General features: G+C 55.1%; 1 protein-coding gene across 1 annotated transcript; it reads left to right on the top strand.

The window, feature by feature from the left end:
* Positions 1-893: 893 nt before the first annotated feature.
* On the top strand, positions 894-16,030 carry MFGE8 (milk fat globule EGF and factor V/VIII domain containing). Its single transcript, XM_027957063.2, has 9 exons — positions 894-1,022; positions 4,052-4,180; positions 4,563-4,691; positions 6,856-7,037; positions 7,608-7,763; positions 8,631-8,775; positions 13,745-13,929; positions 14,973-15,128; positions 15,251-16,030. Exons 1-9 carry the CDS (start codon positions 950-952, stop codon positions 15,386-15,388), a joined length of 1,293 nt encoding a protein of 430 aa, XP_027812864.1. The 5' UTR covers positions 894-949; the 3' UTR covers positions 15,389-16,030.
* The last annotated feature ends 3,224 nt before the right edge of the window (positions 16,031-19,254 follow it).

Here is a 19,254-nt window from a genome sequence, read left to right as displayed (position 1 = left end):
TAAAAAAATAATTATTTAGGAAAAATTCAACCATGACAAGCAAGTCTGTTTTGACCCCGACACTTCAGTTTCTGCCCCCTTAAACAACCACCATGTTCATTTCATTTCCTGGAACACTGAGGTGTTTTCCTGCTACAAGGAAGGGCAGAAGTGAACAGTTGCCTCACAAACTTTATAGCATGAAAATCCTGAAGTATTTTCTGCCTGGCCCTTTACAGAAAAATATGCTGATTCTTCTTTTTTTTTTTTTTTTAAGTCTCTGACCATTTCAAAGGATGATGCTATGATATGCTATGCTATCTTTGTATACATGTCATTTTATGCGTGAGAGTTTCGGCAGAATGAATTCCTTTATGGGGAATTGCTAGGTCTTCCGGTCTCAGCCTTTGTCATGCTGATAGATATTACCACACAGCTCTCTGGGTAAGTTGAACCAATTTACAGTTTCTCCAACAATGCATGCTTGAGCCTGTTTCCGGGAGCCTCGCACTCACAGTGCGCTACTAATTTGATGCTTGCCAATCTAATGCAAATAGTACCCATACTTGTAATCTGGGTTTTTCTTACAATGAATAAGGTTTAGCATCTTTTCTTAAGCCTAAAAAGTAAAAACAAAAACCAAAGCAAAACCAAAAAGCAAAGAATAGACAACTCCTTCTGAGCCCTTTACTGCTCAGACGACTCGGAACTCAATGCCTGGTCACTCGCACCCTGCGGGATACAGGGCGTGGCTCGGACTGAAGCGGGCGGCCGCTGACTCCCGGTTCCTCCCAGCCCCTCCCCAGTCCCCGGAGCCCCGCCCCGAGTCCGCCTCTGGCGGGCCTGGGCGGAGCACGTGGCCCGGTGGGAGGTGCCGCGCTGCCTGATTTATTCCCGTCCAGGAGAAGGAGTGCGAGCCCTCGGGTCTGAACCGCCCCAGCGCCGGGTCCTGCGCCCTCGTCCCCACACCATGCCGAGTCCCCGTCTGCTGGCCGCGCTGTGCGGCGCGCTCTTCTGCGCCTCCGGACTCTTCGCCTTCTCCGGTGAGTTGATCGCGCCGCCCTCGCGCCCTCGCCCCTCCTCTCCGCGCCGCTCGGAAGTTCGCCGCCGCGCCCTCCCTCTGCCTCCGCTGTTTACAAACTTGGTCCAAGACCCGGGGCTGAGCCGAGGGGCTACCTCTCCGGCTGCTCCCGGGCGGGCGGCGGGGATGCTCTCGGCCTCTCCAGCTGGGGGTGGGGTTTGGTCGGTGCTAGAGGCGTGAGCGTTGGGCGGGGGCTCGGGACACTGGATGACAGCCCAGCCTCCCCCAGGAAAAGTGGCTTACACAGAACAAAGGAATCCGCTGTGTCGGGCCTCTGTTTTCCCATCTGTAAAATGAGGCCACGTCCCTCGTAGCTCAGACGGGAAAGAATCTGTCCGCAATGCGGGAGACCCAGGTTCAATCTCTGGGTAGGGAAGATCCCCTGGAAGAGGAAATGGCAACCCAGTCCAGTACTCTTGCCCGGAGAATCCCATGGACAGAGGATCCTGGCGGGTTACAGTCCATGGGGTCGCAAAGAGTCGGACACGAGTGAGCGACTAACATAGTGCTCTTGCGCTCCTTCCACCAGGAAGTTTCTAGGACTCTTGTATTGATAAATCTTTTCCAGCCAACTTTACCTGGAAACTCCCTCCCAGGCCATGCCGGCGGCTGGTCTGTTCATTGCGATTTTATCCTCCGTTTAAAAATAGGTATTTGGTCAGATAAGCGAGGGACTGGCTAGGGAGCCAGAGGAGTGGATAGGCTTGGGGCTGGGTGGGGGGTGGGGGGAAGCCAGGATGGGGTGAGGAGCTTAGGGAGGGATTCGGAAAAGGGCTCGACCGGAGATGGCGGCTCCTGACTCCCCTCTCTCCCTATGGCCTTGGCCTGCCGCTTTATCTTTTGGCCCTCCTCCCCTGCCTAGGACGCATCCTGCTGAGAGCTGGGCCTCCAGCAGGCTGGTGATGGGGATGGGCGATGCCCTACACCGCGGGCTGAGGAAAGGGTGCCCATGAGGTGAGCGAGATATGGCAAAGACTCTTCAGGCACCACCTCCATCCTTTCTTCCTAGAAATAGGATTGATGAAATTCGTTGGGGTGGGAGAGTCATGGCTGAGCCCCTGCTCTGCCATCTGGTGCCAATCTGACCCCCCACCCCCACCCCACCCCAACGAGTGGAATCCACTTGAAGTCTCCTGGAGACAAAGAGAGATGGCTGGGTCTGAAACGTCCCCTTGCCTCGCCTCCCCTGGCCCCACAGCCTGGGCCCTGGCAAAATGTCCCTGGGGAGATCTCCCAGAGAAGGCAGGACCCTGAAATCCCAAAGGTGGTTTTGGAGACCCAGCTTAAGCAGGAAGGGGGAAGCCCCACAGCTGCGATGCGTGGGTGAGTGGTCAGGCGCATGCCAGGTAGGGAACACCTTCCCCTTTCTCTTTCCACTCTCCCCTGCTTTGCCCTGGAGCTCTGCAGGATGAGGGCCCTTGGGAGGGGGACAGAGGGGAGTCGGATTTTGCCAGGAGGAGCCCAAAGCTCTGGCCATTCTCAAGTCTCTGCCCGCTGCCTGTCAGGTCAGGGAGGGGATTAACCTGCTATTTAAAGCCAATGACTAATGGCTCATTGGGAGCCGCCTTAAGCTCCTGAGGCCCCCACTGCTCATTAACGGTGTTCCCTTCCCTGGAGCCCCCGCCCAGCTCTCCAGGGCTTTGGGATTTCAGAGGGGCCCTCCAGCCTGGGATGGCGTGACTCTGCAGGGAGGAAAAAAGGTTTCTCATGTCTCACCCCAAGTAATGCGTAGGGGTGTGGGGTCTGGGGCAGCCCTTCTGGGATGCAAAGATCAACTAGAAGATGTTCTGAAGGTCTGGCTGACCTAATGGGCTGAAGTGCACCCGAGTCAAAGCACTGGGGACAGACTAACACTTGTCACCTGGGCCCCCAGATAGGAGCTGTGAAGTCCTCTCCAGCTCTCTTCCTACCTCTCGTTGTTGTCCATTGTTTCTCAAATCCACCTTCCTCCTTACCTCAGCCTGCCTTCGTCTTTTACCAGGAGGCCTGTGGCAGCATCCTTGATGCTTTCCTGGTCTCCTCTCTCACCTGCTCAGTCACATTTCCACGCAGAGCCAGAGGGATCTTTGCGTACTTCTGAGCCACTTCTCCACCCTGGCAGCCCATCCATGTCTCAGCACGTGGCCTTGACATTCTCCCTCACCAGCTAGGAAATGGCTTCCCCACTCCCACCTCATGCTTGCGAACCTGAGTTTTTCCTGGTGGCCAGTGGTGGGGACGCTGAAGGAGGGTTAAGAGCTCTTGTTCTGCAGGATGAAGAGTCTCCACTTGTCCTTCGTAAGGTGCCCCCTGCCTCAACCTCCCTTTTCAGTGATGTCTTTCTTCCTGATCTGCAGTATACCATGTGTTCTGGGCTGCTGCTTCTTTTTGGAAAGTTCTTTCCTCATTCCCCTGCCTGGCACCTTCCCAGTGTGACTTATAGCCGGCTCAAATGTCCCCACCTCTGAACCTTCCAGCTTTCTGGCAGAAACCATCCTCCCTTGGCCCCTCACACAGGCTCCTTCAGAGCTCATAGTGCCTCATTACCTGGTGACTTGTAGGTCACCACCTCTTTCCTCTGACTTCTTTTTTTTTTTTTTTAATAGGTATTTGCTCATTTGGCTGTACCCAGTCTTAGTTGGAGAAGGAAATGGCAACCCACTCCAGTGTTCTTGCCTGGAGAATCCTAGGGATGGCAGAGCCTGGTGGGCTGCTGTCTATGGGGTCGCAAAGACGGTCGGACATGACTGAAGCGACTTAGCAGCAGTCTTAGTTGTGGCATGTGGGATCTAGTTGCCTGACCAGGGATCGAACCCAGGCCCCCTGCATTGGAAGTGCGGAGTCTCAGCCAATAGACCACGAGGGACGTCCCTCTTTTGGCTTCTTGAGACCCAGACTGCATTTGTCTCAGGGGCCCAGAATATATACCTGGTAGTTGACCACCGCCGCTCCCCCCGCCCCAAATATTTACTTAATGAATGATTTGTTCCTAACCCAGAACTGTCATTGCAGGTGACCTCTGTGACTCCAGCCAGTGCCTGCATGGTGGGACCTGCTTGTTGAACGAGGAGAAAACCCCTCCCTTCTACTGCCTCTGCCCCGAAGGCTTCACGGGCCTCCTATGCAACGAGACAGAATATGGTACCTGTCCTGGGCCATGCCTGCTGCTCCCCACCAGCTCCCAGCTGCAGCCCTGGCTGTTGGCCTAGCTTGTCCCACTGTGGGCAGTGGTCTCCAGCACCCCTCCCATTGTCCGCTGGCCTTTTCCTGGAAGCTTCCAGGCCACTTGGAAAGCTGGGTGCTTCCTTCACTTGGGTTGACTCACCTCCACGTGACCCTTCTTGGCTCCAGGATGGCCCAGGCCCCCTCGGGCAGATTGAGAGGGGGGAGGGAGGAGCTGGTGGGCACTGGCAGGCAGCAGGCCGAATTTGAGTGGAGGGTCCTTTGGGGCTTGGCCTGTCTGTTGCTGCCTATCTCCAGCTCCTTCTTGATCACCTGCCCATCTCACCTGCTTCCTCCCCAGGTCCCTGTTTCCCAAACCCCTGCCACAATGATGCTGAGTGCCAGGAAACCGACTCCCTCCGAGGGGATGTCTTCACCCATTACACCTGCAAGTGCTCTCTTGGATACGTGGGCACCCACTGTGAGAACAGTGAGTATCCAGCGGTGCCTGCTCCGAGGGGCAGGCCCTGTACCACAGACCTGGCATCTCAGGCCACATGCCAGCATTCCTCCTGCGTTAGGATCTCCTTCGGGAGGATTCGGAGCGGGGCAGAACTCAGTTACTGTGGATTGGGGAGGCAGGGAGGGACTCTGTTGTCCTTCCCCAGGCTTCTTCCTGCCTGGTTCTCTCTCCTGGAACTGCTGGTCAGGCCTGATGTCCCTGCAGGGGAGTAAGGGGTGGTGGTGACCCCAGAGGTCGTGGGAGTGTTATTTTCACTATGAACGAGACATACAGCCTTAGAGTTAAATCCTGGGATTTTTCTACCGAGAAGGGAAAACCAACACATTCTTAATCTTTTGGGGCCCAGGGAGTCAGTTAATATGGTTTGATCCTCAGGGTCTGACAGTGCTGGCCCAAGTGAGACCTCTGGCCTCCTCGCAGAGCTCAAAGAGGAGGGAGAGGCCTGGGCAGACTGGGCCGTCCGCTCACGGTCAAGCGGTCAGAGGCCCGGCGTGTGCAGAGGGGCTGACCAGCCTGGCTTGCTTGGTTATCCACCCAGCCACAGATTGGCCCTGGCGGGTGCCCAGCAAACCTTGCCAGCAGCGTCTGTCCATGCTGTCCTCACTCCTGGCCTAGCTGAGATTCCTCCCACAAACCAGGGCTCTTCCTCACCTGCCGTCGGGTGGGTGAATCCAGGCCCAGGGCTGGATCGGGTGAGGGTGGTGGTGCCTGATTTCTGCAGTCCAGGGGGTCTGTCCCTGAGTGGGTGGGCAGGGGGCAGTGTCCTGCTCTGGGCAGATCCGTGGACGGTTTCCAGGGGAAGGAGAAAGGGCTGGGCCAGCCGGGTGGGAGCCAGCTCCGGGGGAGACCAGGTAAGTGTCTGCTCACTCTGCAGCTCAGAGGAGACAGGCCCGGAGGGCCTGTGCCCTGTGCCCAGGGCTAAGACCAGCATGTCTGAGACACTGGGTAGAGGAATGTTGTAGGGGGGAGGGGCGGGTGTTCCCCAAGGCCGCTGGGAGCCCTGGGTGGAGCCAGGTGGGCCCACTAATTACCATGCTGGAGCCCAGGTAACCCTGGGTGTGCCTGAGTGCGAATTAACTCATCTCGCCTCCTTCTGCTTCTCGGCTTGGGGTCTGTCCCAGGCTGGATGTGGCCGCGACCACAAAGGGCGAGGAACCCCCCCACGGGGACCTTTGCCGCCCCTCCTTGTTACTTGGTGTGTGTCTTTGGAGCTCTTAAGGACCCCGCAGGCATGTTTGGGGCCCGCTGGGTGTGGACATGAGGGCTGAGGACAGAGCAGATCTGGGTTTGGATCTCTGTTCAGCCAGTGGCCGGCTCTGATCTCGGGCGTATGGCCTCACTTGTGCCTCTCTTTCCCTGTGAGAGGGTCATACACCGAGCTTGGCATGAGCCTGGGGCTTTGGAATACAAGTGGAGCCCTCCTGGGTTCTCTGCTTGGGACCCAAGGTCCAGGCTTGCAGGCTTGGCCCCCGAAGACCACATTGCTGGTGAAGGTGATGGGCTTTGGCCGGGGGGGCGGTTTGTCCCAGATGGCTGGTCAGGACAAGTAGTGAGAAGGCACAAAGGGTACCAGAGAAAACAATGGCTCTCACACTCCATTCAGAAAACTCCTGCCAGTGAGATTCTAGAAAAGTCCAGGCACATGTGCTTTATGTGCAGTGTAAGGACTGTTCGCTGCCGTCTGAGGGGCCCTTCTTCCAAAGCCATCCTCTTGGGGGACCAGGGGGCTGGGCTGGATGGGGCGGGACATGGAGGAAGACAGGAGGTCATACTGGTATCTGCTCACTAGCCCACCCTCTGTGTTAGAATAATTGCTGCTTGATGTCCTGTAAAAAAGAAACCACCTCCTGCAGCCTGGTGGGGGACTCCAGCTGCCAGTCGTGACCTGTGGGCCTCACCTGGAACCTTCTAGCAGCCCAGTGTCCCAAACCCCTTCACAACTCTGCCTGGCCCCTCTCTCTGTTCCTCCCTGTGCACTTTGTTTCTACACCTCCTCCTCGGCCCTCATCGACCCTTCATGGTCTCTGCTCTGGGTCCTCTGGGTCCTCGGCAGAGGCCACAACTGTCTTGTTCTCGTGTCTTCTGGGCAGCACCTGCGTGGGTGGCCCTCTGACTGCCCTTCCCCCCTCAGCCTGCACCTCGCCGCTGGGCATGCAGACGGGCGCCATTGCCGACTCCCAGATATCTGCCTCGTCCATGCACTTGGGCTTCATGGGTTTGCAGCGCTGGGCCCCGGAGCTGGCCCGCCTGTACCAGACGGGCATTGTCAACGCGTGGACATCCAGCAACTATGACAAAACCCCCTGGATCCAGGTATGGAAGGGGTGGCCTGGGGGTGGGTGATGTGATGGGAGAATGTGGGTGCCTGTGTTGGGGGGGACGCCATGGGAGGGTTTAGAACAGGGGTCCAGGTAGCAAGGGAGCCGGTTCCCACGGGTGAAGTATCTTTTAAGTGGAGGGCTGCTCTGGGAGCCTGGAGTGGGTGGGTGGGATGAAGGGAGTGACTACGAGGCTGTTAGAGGGGGGTTTGCACTGTTTGCAGCCTCTAGAAGCTTGTCCTTTTAAAAAAAAAGCCTTTATTGAATTTGTTACAATATTGCTTTTGTTTTATGTTTTAGTTTTTTTGGCTGTAAGGCATGTGGGATCTAGTTCTCCGACCAGAGCAGGGATGGAGCCCACACCCCCCTGCACTGGACGGCTGATTCTTAACCCCTGGACCACCAGGGAAGTCCCTGGAATCTTGTCCCTGTGTCCTGAGCCCTGGGCCCAGAGCCTGGAGAGGGCCAGATGAGAAAGCCCCTGCTGCTTTGTCCTGATTGGGGGAGTGATGGGGGTAGAAAGAACCCGGGAGATAGGGGTTCTGTCCTGCCTGCCCTGGTCCAGGTGAACCTGCTGCGGAAGATGTGGGTGACAGGCGTGGTGACCCAGGGGGCCAGCCGCGCAGGGAGTGCTGAGTACGTGAAGACTTTTAAAGTGGCCTACAGCAACGACGGGCGCCAATTCCAGTTCATCCAGGTTGCAGGGCAGTTAGGAGATAAGGTGAGGTTTGTTGCGAACCCTGAAGAAGGGCTGTGGTCAGCAACCCCTGGGGGTCAGTGCTGTTTGAGGGCTCCCAAGGAGGCGAGGGTACCAGGGATGATGAACCATAAGGTGGGTTTTCAGTGGTATCTTGGCTCGCAGAAATTGGGAAGCCCAGATTGTGTCTTTGTTTTTAGTTGCTCAGTCATGTCTGACTCTTGTGGCCCCACGGACTGTAGCCTGCTGGGCTCCTCTGTTTATGGGATTTCCCAGACCAGAATATTGGAGTGGGTAGCCATTTCCTTCTCCAAGGGATCTTCCCAACTTAGGGACCAAACCCACGTCTCCTGCATTGGCAGGTGGATTCTTTACCACTGAGCCACCAGGGAAGCCCTAGATAAGAATAGTGAGACTCAAGAAGTTTCAATGACTTGTAGACGGTGGCTGTAGTGGTGGAGATGGGATGCATTTACAGCCTTCAGGGACACCATGTACAGTTGTGCGGGCTATGCACTGCTCAAGGGCTACTACTTAACATCATTCACCATGTAGACCTCATGTGTACTTCTGTCTGTGGGAAAATCATTGTTGCAAAGTCTTTTGAGAAAGGAGTACCTTTTCCTAATTTGCACAGAGGCACCCTGTAGATCATAGGTGGTCCTGAGTGAAAGATGAGGATTTACACCTACACCCTGTGGTGACCAAAGAAGGTATGAAAAGGGGAATCTGTTGAGGGCTGTGGGCTGTCTAGAGGAACGGGGAGCTCCTGCCAGCTCTGCTACGCACACCTCTGTCTCCAGGCCCAAAGTGGAAGCCGGGGAGAGACCACCCCAGGAAGCGGGACTGCCCGCACTGACCCACTCCTCCAATCTGCCTCTTCCCTCCTAGATATTTGTGGGTAATAGGAACAACAGCGGCCTGAAGATCAACCTATTTGATAGCCCCTTGGAGGTGCAATATGTGAGACTGGTGCCCATCATCTGCCGCCGGGGCTGCACCCTCCGCTTTGAGCTCCTTGGCTGTGAGTTGGATGGTGAGTGCCAGTGGCTCTGCCGTCCTTGAAGATGGCTGTTCCTGTCCCCTCTTTTCTCAGCCAGGGTGAGGAGTTGGGTAGGCAGGCAGCAAAGCCCAGGAACCTGGGCTCACACAGAAGGATCACCCACCCTTAAGCAGTCCTGCCCAGTTGCTACATGTTCTAGAAGCTGGTTGATAAGAGGAAAAAAGGACTTCTCCTGCGGCTCAGTGATAAAGAATCCGCCTGCAATGCAGGAGAGCCGGGTTCGACCCCTGGGTGGGAAGATCCCCTGCAGGAGGAAATGGCAACCTACTCCAGTATTCTTGCCTGGGAAATCCTGTGGATAGAGAAGTCTGGTGGGCTATAGTCCATGGGGTTGCAAAGAGTCAGACATGACTTAGCGATTAAATAGCAAATGACAACAAAGAGGAAAAAAGATACCACTTCAGTTTTCAAAATATTTTTAGGTACTCTGATTGGTTCCTTGAGCTTCTAGAACATGTAGCATTAGTTCTATTTTGCAGATGTCAGTTCTACGAGGGCAGGGAGTTTGTGTTTGTTTTGTTCACTGCTGCATTCCCAGTGCACTGATCATAGGTGTTCAATAAATACTGATTAATGAGTGAATGAGTGAAGGAGGAAAGTGAGGCCCAGATAAATTGTTTATCAAGGGCACACAGCTGGTAGGTATTAAAACTTGGTCTGAATCCCTGGGCTTTGACACCCACTCATCCACTGTTTCTCCCTCCCAAACCTATAATCTGCATTCAGGGGCAACATTTCGGGACATGGAGAGTCATAGGGCTGGAGACGTGCTGCTTGTCTCTTTCCGGACTTTCCGGAGAGGTCAGGGTACAGGGGCTGGGCTGAGAGCATTGTCTGCGCAGCTCAGTCCAGCCTTACTTTCTCCCTGAGGGCCGGATAGTTTTCTCTCTTTGCAGCCACAGTGCCACCTGCTGGCTGCCAGCAGAACTGCAGGGCTCTCTAGGCAGAGCTTGCGGAGCAGAGATGGCTCTCTGCCTTTCTTGTCCTAACCCAGGGCCTACCCTTTGTGCCTCCTTCCCCTCTGTGGACCCTCTGTTATCGCATTTCAGTTACCACCCAAAACCACTCAGAGTTGAGTTCAGTGCCTGTCTGGGGTTATTCTTTTTTTAAAGCATGAAGTAAAGTCAGTTTATTTTTGCTCCCAGAGTCACTGCCTTTTGAATCTAATTGTTTTGGGGAGTTAAAGACTATCCCTTTTGCTGAAAGAAAATTTAAACAGTTGATAAAGGACAGAAACAGGTCTGGGAACCCACATCCTGGGCTCCTCTCCCTGGCATCCCTCACTACTTGCTGTCATAGTCCGAAGCCCTTGCCTGTTTAAAGTTGTTGACCTGAGCCTCTCATGTCACAAATGGCTCCTTCTAAGGCCGAGAGAGGGAGGGTGTGTTTGGCAAGGGGAGGAGGTGAAGCTGACTTGTTTGTTTTCCTTAAGGATTGGACCAGTCTCCTTTCCCTTGTAGGCATTTGGGTCGGCTGGAGAGAGTATTGGTGTGTGTGTGTGTGTGTGTGTGTGTGTGTACACATGTGTGCACGTGCGTGGGACTTGATCTGGGCATTTCTGGGCATGCCCTGCACCAGATCCCTCTTTACCAGCAGGCACAGTCTCCTTGGTGGATTGATTAGTTATTTAACTCAGTAGATATTTATTAAGGTATTTATTAAGCTCCTTCTGAGTGTCTGGCTCTAGGGAGTAAGGCTGTTGGGTTCTAATGAGAGAGTCTGATGTGAGACAAGAAGCAAATATAAAAGAAGGGTCAGATAGCAGTAAGAATAATAAAGGGAAAACTAGCAGGAGACGTGACGATGGTGACTTCGGGTGAAGAGAGGGAATGGCATGGGGACTGCTCTGTTGGGATGGCCTTTGAGTAGAAGCTTGAATAATGCAGATCAGGCCATGAGAAGAACTTGGAAAGGGCATCCCAGGTGAGGAGTTGGTGAGTGCAGAGCCCCTGGGACACGTTGAAAGGTACAAGGGAGGCCAGTGGAGCTGGAGCCTAGAAAATGAAGGATAGCTTGGTGGGTGATGGGCAGAGATGGACCGGGCAGGGACCGTGTGGACCATTTTAAGGATTCAGGCCTTTGTACTGAGAACAAGAGGCAACCATTGTTGTGGGGGTGCTGATAGGCTGTGGTTAGAGTTGGGTCTAGAAGGGATCCCTCAGGCTGTGTAGGGAGAATGGAGGCAGAGGGGCATTGTGAGTGAGGGGGAGATGTGTAGAAGACAAGGTGGCTTGGGTCAGGGTGGCGGAGCCAGTGGATTGGGTGGATGAGTGTCTTCCACTCCAAGTGAGCTCCATGGCCCGGCAGAATGAGCATCACTTGGAAGCTTGTAAACTTCCAGCCCCAGCCTAGACCTGCTGAGACAGAATCCTTATATTAACAGGGTCCCCTAGTGATCTAAGGGCTTCCCAGGTGGCACTAGTGGTAAAGAACCCACCTGTCAATGCAGGAGACATGAGACAAGGGTTCGATCCTTGGGTTGGGAAGGTCTCCTGGAGGAGGACACGGCAACCCACCCAGTATTCTTGCCTGGAGAATCCCATGGACAGAGGAGTCTGGAGGGGCTACAGTCCATGGGGTCGCACAGAGTCAGACATGACTGAAGTGACTTAGCTCTCATGCACGCACAGTGATCTAAAAACCATCAGTATTCTGGTTCAGATGGTGAAGAATCTGCCTGCAATGCAGGAGACCTGAGTTCGATCCCTGGATTGGGAGGATCCCCTGGAGAAGGGAATGCAGCTCACTCCAATATTCTTGCCTGGAGAATCCCATGGACAGAGGAGATTGGTGGGCTATAGTCCATGGGGTCACAAAAAGTCAGACACGACTGAGCGGCTAACACTTCATTTCACTTCCACTGATCTATGAGAAACACTGCTCTGGTACCTAGGTGGGGAGTCTGAGGACCAGAGTGGGGAGGAGACTTCCCCAGGGTCACGCAGGGAGTGGTGGAGCTGAGAGTTCTGCTTGGTGCCCTGCCCAGTTCTCTTTTATCTGGTAGGCTGTCTGACTTCTGGGGAGGGGGCCCATAATGATGGGGAAATGTAGCGCTGGAAGCAGATGGGCTGCAGAAGGGTGCACCATGATCAAATGATGCCTTGGCTTCTCTCCGGAGAGTTCCAGGTTTGTGCCAGCCCCGTGGCCTTCCAGGTCTGGAGCTTTGGGATGAGCCAGCTCCCAGCCCATCAGCCTGTCTTTATGGGAGAGGCTGGAGGTTACCTGACACACCACCATCACAAAGAGATGGTATGATTGATCAGCATCGGCACTGTCTGAAGGCAAATGTCTTTACTGGCAAGGTCAACAGCATCTGGGGAGACGGTGATGTAAAGCACTGTGTGCTATCGTCTGCTCCCAGACGGCACCATGGATTTGCAAGTCTTACCCCGGATTCTGCAAAGGGACAGCCAGTTGTGCAGTGAAGATTCTGACATGTGGGAGACATACCCATTATTCTCTTGGGAGTTTTTTTTAAAAAGATATTTATTTATTTGACTACACCAGGTCTCAGTTGCAGCATGTGAACTCTTAGTTTTGGCATTACAGGATCTAGTTCCCTGGCCAAGGATCGAACCTGGGCCTCCTGGCGCTGGGAGTGTGGGGTTTTAGCTGCTGGACCACCAGGGAAATCCCCTCGTGGGAGTTTGTCTCTTGCCCATCCCCAGCTGTTCTGGCCTCCTGCAGGTGCAGATGAGGGCACAAAACAGCCCAGCACATTCCTGAAAGTTTGGAGCAGGCCCGAGTGAACCCAAGGCCAGCTTCTCAGGCAACCTTCCCAGGCACGTCAGACAGTAGCAGAGTAGTGAATGTGTGAACCCTTTGGGGGGTGCTGTGGGGCAGGGAGACACGGTCGTTCCCGAGCCTCAGGAGTTCTGACTTCTCAGCTTCCACCTGCTGGAGAGCAGGAATGCAGTGCTGTTCATCACTGGGTCATCACCAGGCAGGCCTTGCCAGCTCTCAGTGTGTGCAGGAGTGGTGGAGACAGTGTCACAGTGTGGCATGGTGATTAGCTCTGTGTGTGTGTGTCAGAGAGACTTGGGGACAGTGCTTAATGGCTCTTAGCCTCAGTTTTCTCATCTGTGGAATGGGGTTGCTAATATCCTGTTGATTCCGGTTTTTGTGTGGTGGGTTAAATGACTGAAGTCAGCACTGAGTCAGTGAGATGGTTACTATCAGTTACCCCAGGACTTGGCAGTATGAATTGCAGCCGTACTCTAGGAACGACAGGAAGTGCTGTGAGTCCAGAGGAGTCCCACCTCAGTGAGGTGGTCAGGGCAGGCTTCTTGGAGGAGGGGTCTAAGAGTCAGGCTTTGAAGGAGGGTGAGAGGTGGTGGATCAGGGCCCTGCCCTGGGGTGGAGGGAGAAGCGTGGTGGGTGATCTGTTCAGAGCAACAGAGGGGTGTGGGGCGGGAGCTGAGCTGAGGTGTGGGTAGGGCTGTCAGCAAAAAAATATTTAGACCAGTTAGCTGGCTCTGAAAGGCGGAAGGAGAGTGTCCTTTTGTTTTCCATGGTTTTTAAGTGTAACTGTACTCCTCGGCTGTTCTGAGTCTTCACTGCCGCGTGGGCTTTTCTCTGGCTGCTGCAGCCGAGGGCTGCTCTCTAGTTGTGGCACGCGGGCTTCTCGCTGCAGTGGCTTCTCTTGTGGACCGCAGGCTCCAGGGCTCAGCAGTCTTGGTGCTCGGGCTTAGTTGCTCCATGACATGGTGGAATCTTCCTGGACCAGGGACTGAACCTTTGTCTCCTGCATTGCCAGGCAGATTCTTTACCACTGAGCCACCAGGGAAGCCTGAAGGAGCTTCTGTGTGTTCAAGAGGATGCCAGAGGCTTGTCAGAAGCCAGGGTTCTTTTCCCTTCACTGCCTTGCTCTCACACCCACCAGGGGAGGCTGTGGATCCCAGATCTGGGTGACAGCCCCCCACCCCCACCTCCTTGTTGGCAGGATGCACTGAACCCCTAGGTCTGAAGCATAATACCATCCCCGACAAGCAGATCACAGCCTCCAGCTACTACAAAACCTGGGGCCTGAGTGCCTTTAGCTGGTTTCCCTACTACGCACGACTGGATAATTGGGGCAAGTTCAACGCCTGGACCGCCCAGACCAACAGTGCCTCTGAGTGGCTGCAGGTGAGTCAGGCTCCTCTGGGGATGCAGGGTTGGGGTTGGGTGGGGCTGTGGGAATCTATGACCCTGGACCAACCCTGGCTTCTGCTTGCTGCTTGCCAAGAGGGAGTTTCTTTGAGCCTTGTTTGTGTTCGACTTTGCTCTTTTCTTCCTCTTGTGTTGCCACCTTTCTGCTGATTCTGTCACTCAAGGGTTGGGGGGTGGTGGAGGAGCTCAGAGCTGCTTCTGTCAAGGTTCTCAGCCCCAGGTGCTGAGTGTGTGTGTGTGTGGAGGTGGGGCCACCTCTATTGGCTGCCACAGGGTAAGGCTGAGCCCAGGGACAGCAGGGCAGGATGGAGGAGGTTCATGTCGGGGTTTCTGTGCCTGCTCTCAGAGGATGCTCTCTAACTAGCTGAGAGCACACTGTGCGACAGCCCTTGGATTTCACTGCAATTGGGAAGCTCAGGAGAGTAGTGGAAAACCAGAGCATCCTCTCTTATCTCTGAGGAAGCCGGGTCCTGGCAGGGCGAGGACTTGCCTGGGGCTCCCCTTCTGGTTGGCAGTGAGATGGGTTTGTAGCCTGGATCTTACTGAGCACTGTCTTCTCCTGGTTAGCTGGCAGGCTCCCCAGGTTGGACTTGGGGGCAGGAGGGTGGTGATGTCTCTAGGCCCCAAGGAGCACATTAGCCTGGGAAACTGGGTTCCATGAGAAGCTGCCTGCCTTTGGAATCCCCCAGGACCAATGTCAGGTCCTGGACAGCCTGCAGGGCCCTCATGAGCAGTTTATGTCCCTATAGACTGTGGCCTCTCTGCCCCTGTTGCCATTGTACAAGGGTTGCCTGGGGCCAGGCTCTGAAATCTGACCTTTGTTGCAGTGAAGTGCTTGACAAAGTTGGTGGGATTATTTATGCCCATTTGATTGATGGGGAAACTGAGGCTCTGCCAAATGAAGTAATTTTCCCAAAAATAGAATGTATGCCCCAGCATGTATGTGTGCCTTTTCCCACCTTACTGGAAATGGTGCAAACAAAGAAGATGGGATTGATTTTTTTTTTTCCCCCCTGTAGATTGACCTGGGCTCCCAGAAGCGAGTGACTGGCATCATCACCCAGGGTGCCCGAGACTTTGGCCACATTCAATATGTGGCTGCCTACAGGGTGGCCTACAGTGATGATGGTGTGACCTGGACTGAGTACAAGGATCCGGAGACCTCGAAAAGCAAGGTGAGTGTGTGTCCAGCTGTCCTGCCTTCCCCACTCCAGGGGTGCCCTGTGAGTTAGATCTGGGGGTCTGAGGGGGAGGAGGACTGGCTCTGAGGGTCTCCTGACACCTCCTCTTCCTCCAGATTTTCCCTGGTAACATGGACAATAATTCCCACAAGAAGAACATATTTGAGGTGCCGTTCCAGGCTCGCTTCGTGCGCATCCAGCCCGTGGCCTGGCACAACCGTATCACCCTGCGCGTGGAGCTCCTGGGCTGTTAGTGGTAGGCCCGGCCGCAGTGACCGGAAGGGCCCTGGGGCAGATGCTCCTTTCTGTGGACCTGCTGCCTCCTCCGCCTTGCCCTCCTGATTGTAGCTGACCTGGGGCAGGCAGTGTCTCCCTCCCAGTCACCTCTCCCTCCCTCCTCTTCCCTTGCCCCACTCCCAGGGGTCTCTGGCACCCAGTCCTCAAGCCATCCCATTTGCTTAGGCATGGTGGGAGCTGAGTAGGTCTGGGATGGACAGGGAAGGGCAAAGTACAGAACGTGGGTGACCTGTGCCTCTCAAGGTCCCCACGTCCAGCCCCCGTGTCCTCCCTGCACCGCTCCCACACCCCACACCCCCAGGGCCCTGGAGGAATAAACAGGCCCTGAGGCCCCAGGCTGGAGAGAACAGCCTGAGGCATGACGCTGCACTCCTGGCCCCCGAGACGTCCCCTTCATCCCCTCCCACCCCCCACAGATGCCTCTTGATTCACTGTCATCCTGAAGCCTAGAAAGAGGTAGAAGGTGGGGTGGGGTGGGTCTGTGGAGTGACGGTGGAGGAGGCGGATGAGCATGGAGAAGGCGGGGAGCCCCTCTGTGCTGGTTCTTTACCCCAGAGTACACAGGCAGCTTCCAAAATATATTTATATCACCCCCTGAACGCTCACTGTGGTTCGTCATTGCTCCGCCGAAATGGGCTTCCGCCTACAATGCAGGAGATCCCGGTTCGATTTCTGGATTGGGAAGATCCTCTGGAGAAGAGATAGGCTACCCACTCCAGTATTCTTGGGCTTCCCTTGTGGCTCAGCTAGTAAAGAATCTGCCTGCAGTGCGGGAGAGCTGGGTTTGATCCCTGGGTTGGGAAGATCCCCTGGAGAAGGGAAAGGCTACCCACTGCTGTATTCTGGCCTGGAGAATTCCGTGGACTGTATAGTCCATGAGATCGCAAAGAGTTGGACACCACTGAGCGACTTTCACTCACTCAATGGGCTTAGACTTGGACTGGTTGCTACCCCCACCCTCAGCCCTCGCTGAGCCCCAGCATTCGTGTCACCTGACCTGGCTGCAGAGAGGGAGGAGGCTGCTGGGGGGCAGGGGCTGGAGTCCCACTGGAGGGGTCAGGACTCTTCCCCATAGTTCTCCTGCTTCAAAGCCATGCAGCCCAGGGCCTTAGTTGCTGTCAGGTGAGGGGCCCCTGGGAGCCTGCGCGGTGGCTTCCTTCAGGCCTGCCTTTGCTCCTTTCTGGCTCCAGGAAAACAGGCGGAGGCAGCTGGTTTTCCCCTTCGGCAGTTTCCATTTTCTTTGCCACTGGAACGGTGGGCTGGAGGAGCTGTTAGAAACTGAACCTAGGCTGCTTCCAGAGCCGCGGGAGGCCCAGCAGCGTGGGGTGCAGTGTGGGATGGGGGCGGTGGCAGGGCTCTGCCAAAGGGGCGAGGTGCTGCTGGCCAAGCACACTGGGTCCTGGGAAGCCACTGACAGTTTTACTCCAGGGCTGGGAGGAAACTCCGGGGGTACCCCTCTTCCCACTCCCCACCCTTAGCGAGGAGCCATCCGGAAGTGGCTCCTGTGTAGGGGGGCACCCTGCAAGCCAGTGATCTGCAAGGGGGGCTGCAGATAAAGGAGGGACTGACTACCTGGGAGAGGGGCATATGCGACCACCCCTTAGTCTTGGGACCCAAGATGGGTTTTCCTGAACAGACTTTGGGAGTGTGCCTTGACACATTTAGGCAGTGTCTGGGCTGCAGATCTGGCCATGTGGCTGCCAAAGGGAGGGTGTGGTTTTGTTGGAAAATCATCAGGGAAATTAGTCTGGAAGTGGCTCCTCCCCTGGAACTTCTTGGCTGGGCTTCTTGGCTGGGCAGGGACAGAATAAAAGGCGCAGACTGTGGTCTCTGAATGAACTGGGAGGGTGGGGTTCCCCATCCCTGGGGGCTGGGGTTCCTTCCCATTTCAAAGCTCTCCTCTGTGGAGCTGCACTGTCTGGGTCTGGAGTCTCTCTGGGTGGTTACTGACTTTAGGACTCCCTCCTAGGAGCATATCCTACCACCAAACTTGTTCAGGCCTCTCCTGGGGACCGAGCATCTTTTCTACCCTGCATCTCTGCTCTGGGATGGTTCGTTCCCCCAGTAAGTCCCATTTGCAGTAAGTCCCAGGAGTCCCACTTGCAGAAGGGAAAACAGAGCTTGACTCCAGTCTGTCAACTTGTCCCTCTGTGGCATTGGATATTTCCTGCTGGCCAGTTTCACTGGATGGCTGGCCAGGTGGCAGGTGGACTGGTGGGCAGTAGTCACGAACCTCCACCTGGTCCAGGAGACCCAAGGTGACTCTGGAATTGCCTAAGCCACCTCTCAGTCCCTTCTTTCGCTCATCTTTGCAGCTTTGGATGTGTTGGCCCATAGCCTTCTGAAAGTCCCCCTCCTGGGACCCTAGATGAGGGTTCCTTCCCTCCTGACCCCTTCTGTCCTTGACTTCTCTTCCTGGGCAGCCAGCTCCCTCCACTTCCAGAGCCTTCACCATCACCTCTACCAATTATGTTTTTTATTCCTGACCACAGTCCTGAGAGCCACCTCTGAGATTTTACCTGCTGGCCATCCCTGCCACTGGCCAGGATGTTAAACTTGCTTTGCTGTAACAAAAGTGATCTTCCCTGCTGTCCATCCTCTCCCTACATGTGTGGCTTTCAGCACTGGGACCTGTTGACTTGCCTCTCCAAGGAGTCTAGACACCTTTTCATTCCTGGTTTAAATATAGTGGAGTGATTAGGAGCACAAGGCCTCAAGTTGGAGAAAAGTGAAAACGTTAGTCGCTCAGTCATGTCTGATTCTTTGTGACCCCATGGACTGCAGCCCACCAGGCTTCTCTGTCCACGGGATTTCCCAGGCAAGAATACTGGAGTGGGTTGCCATTTCCTTCTCCAGGGGATCTTCCGGACGTGGGGCTCGAACTTGGGTCACCTGCATTGCAGGCAGATTCTTTACCATCTAAACTACCAGGGAAGCCTCCAAGTTGGAGACTCTGGGTTCAAATCCTGGCTCTGAGTGATCTTGGGCAATTTACTTAAATCCCTCTGAGCCTCATTTCCCACCTGTAAAGCGGACATAAGAGGACCAACTCCCTGGCCTTGGGTTGGATGGAGAGAATGTACAGAAGCACTGATGCAAAGCCGGGCTCATCAGGGGCCTCGGAAACCTGGGTCATTGTCACCAGAGCTTGCAAGGGTTTCCTGATTGTAACTTACATCCTACTCATTCCGCAGTCCCCTCCGTTCTGCACCCAGGCTTCTGACAGCTCTCCCTTGGGGAGGAAACTGCACTGGTGCCCTTTTGCCCATCAGGCTGACATTCACTTTGGGTGCAATTTAGTCCACCATGGAGAAGGGAATGGCTACCCACTCCAGTATTCTTTCCTGGAGAATCGCATGGACAGAGGAGCCTGGCGGGCTACAGTCCATGGGGTCACAGGAGCACACGACTGAGCACACACGCTCTACTACAGCAGCTCTTTGTGCTCTGAGATGCTCCTGGCAAATCACACACACACATACTGTCAAGGTGCATTTAGGAAGAGGTTCCGGGTTCAGTGACCGCTTGGTCAAGGCGGAAAGATCTCCTTAGGCTTGGCTGCTGAGGAACCACTGGGGCTTCCAGACCAGGCCTCCTGTTGGCATGGAGGGAAAATTAAACACCCAGCCCAAACAGGCATCCTTGGAGCTGGCTGCCTGATAGCTGTCCTGACAGGTCAGGATTCTAAAGCCGAGTCACCCCTGTTAGAGGATCAGGCAGAAGCCTGATCGCCCCTGCAGGCTGCTGGGAGCACCATCTGCCCATCCTGTGTTCCCCCTTCCCGCTCCCAGGACTACTCACTCAAGCCCCACCTACTAGGGGC

Source organism: Ovis aries, chromosome 18 (genome assembly GCF_016772045.2).
Source record: "Ovis aries strain OAR_USU_Benz2616 breed Rambouillet chromosome 18, ARS-UI_Ramb_v3.0, whole genome shotgun sequence".
Lineage (NCBI taxonomy): Eukaryota > Metazoa > Chordata > Mammalia > Artiodactyla > Bovidae > Ovis > Ovis aries.
Note: the sequence above shows the minus strand (reverse complement) of the source record. Positions and strands in the feature narration are given on the sequence as shown.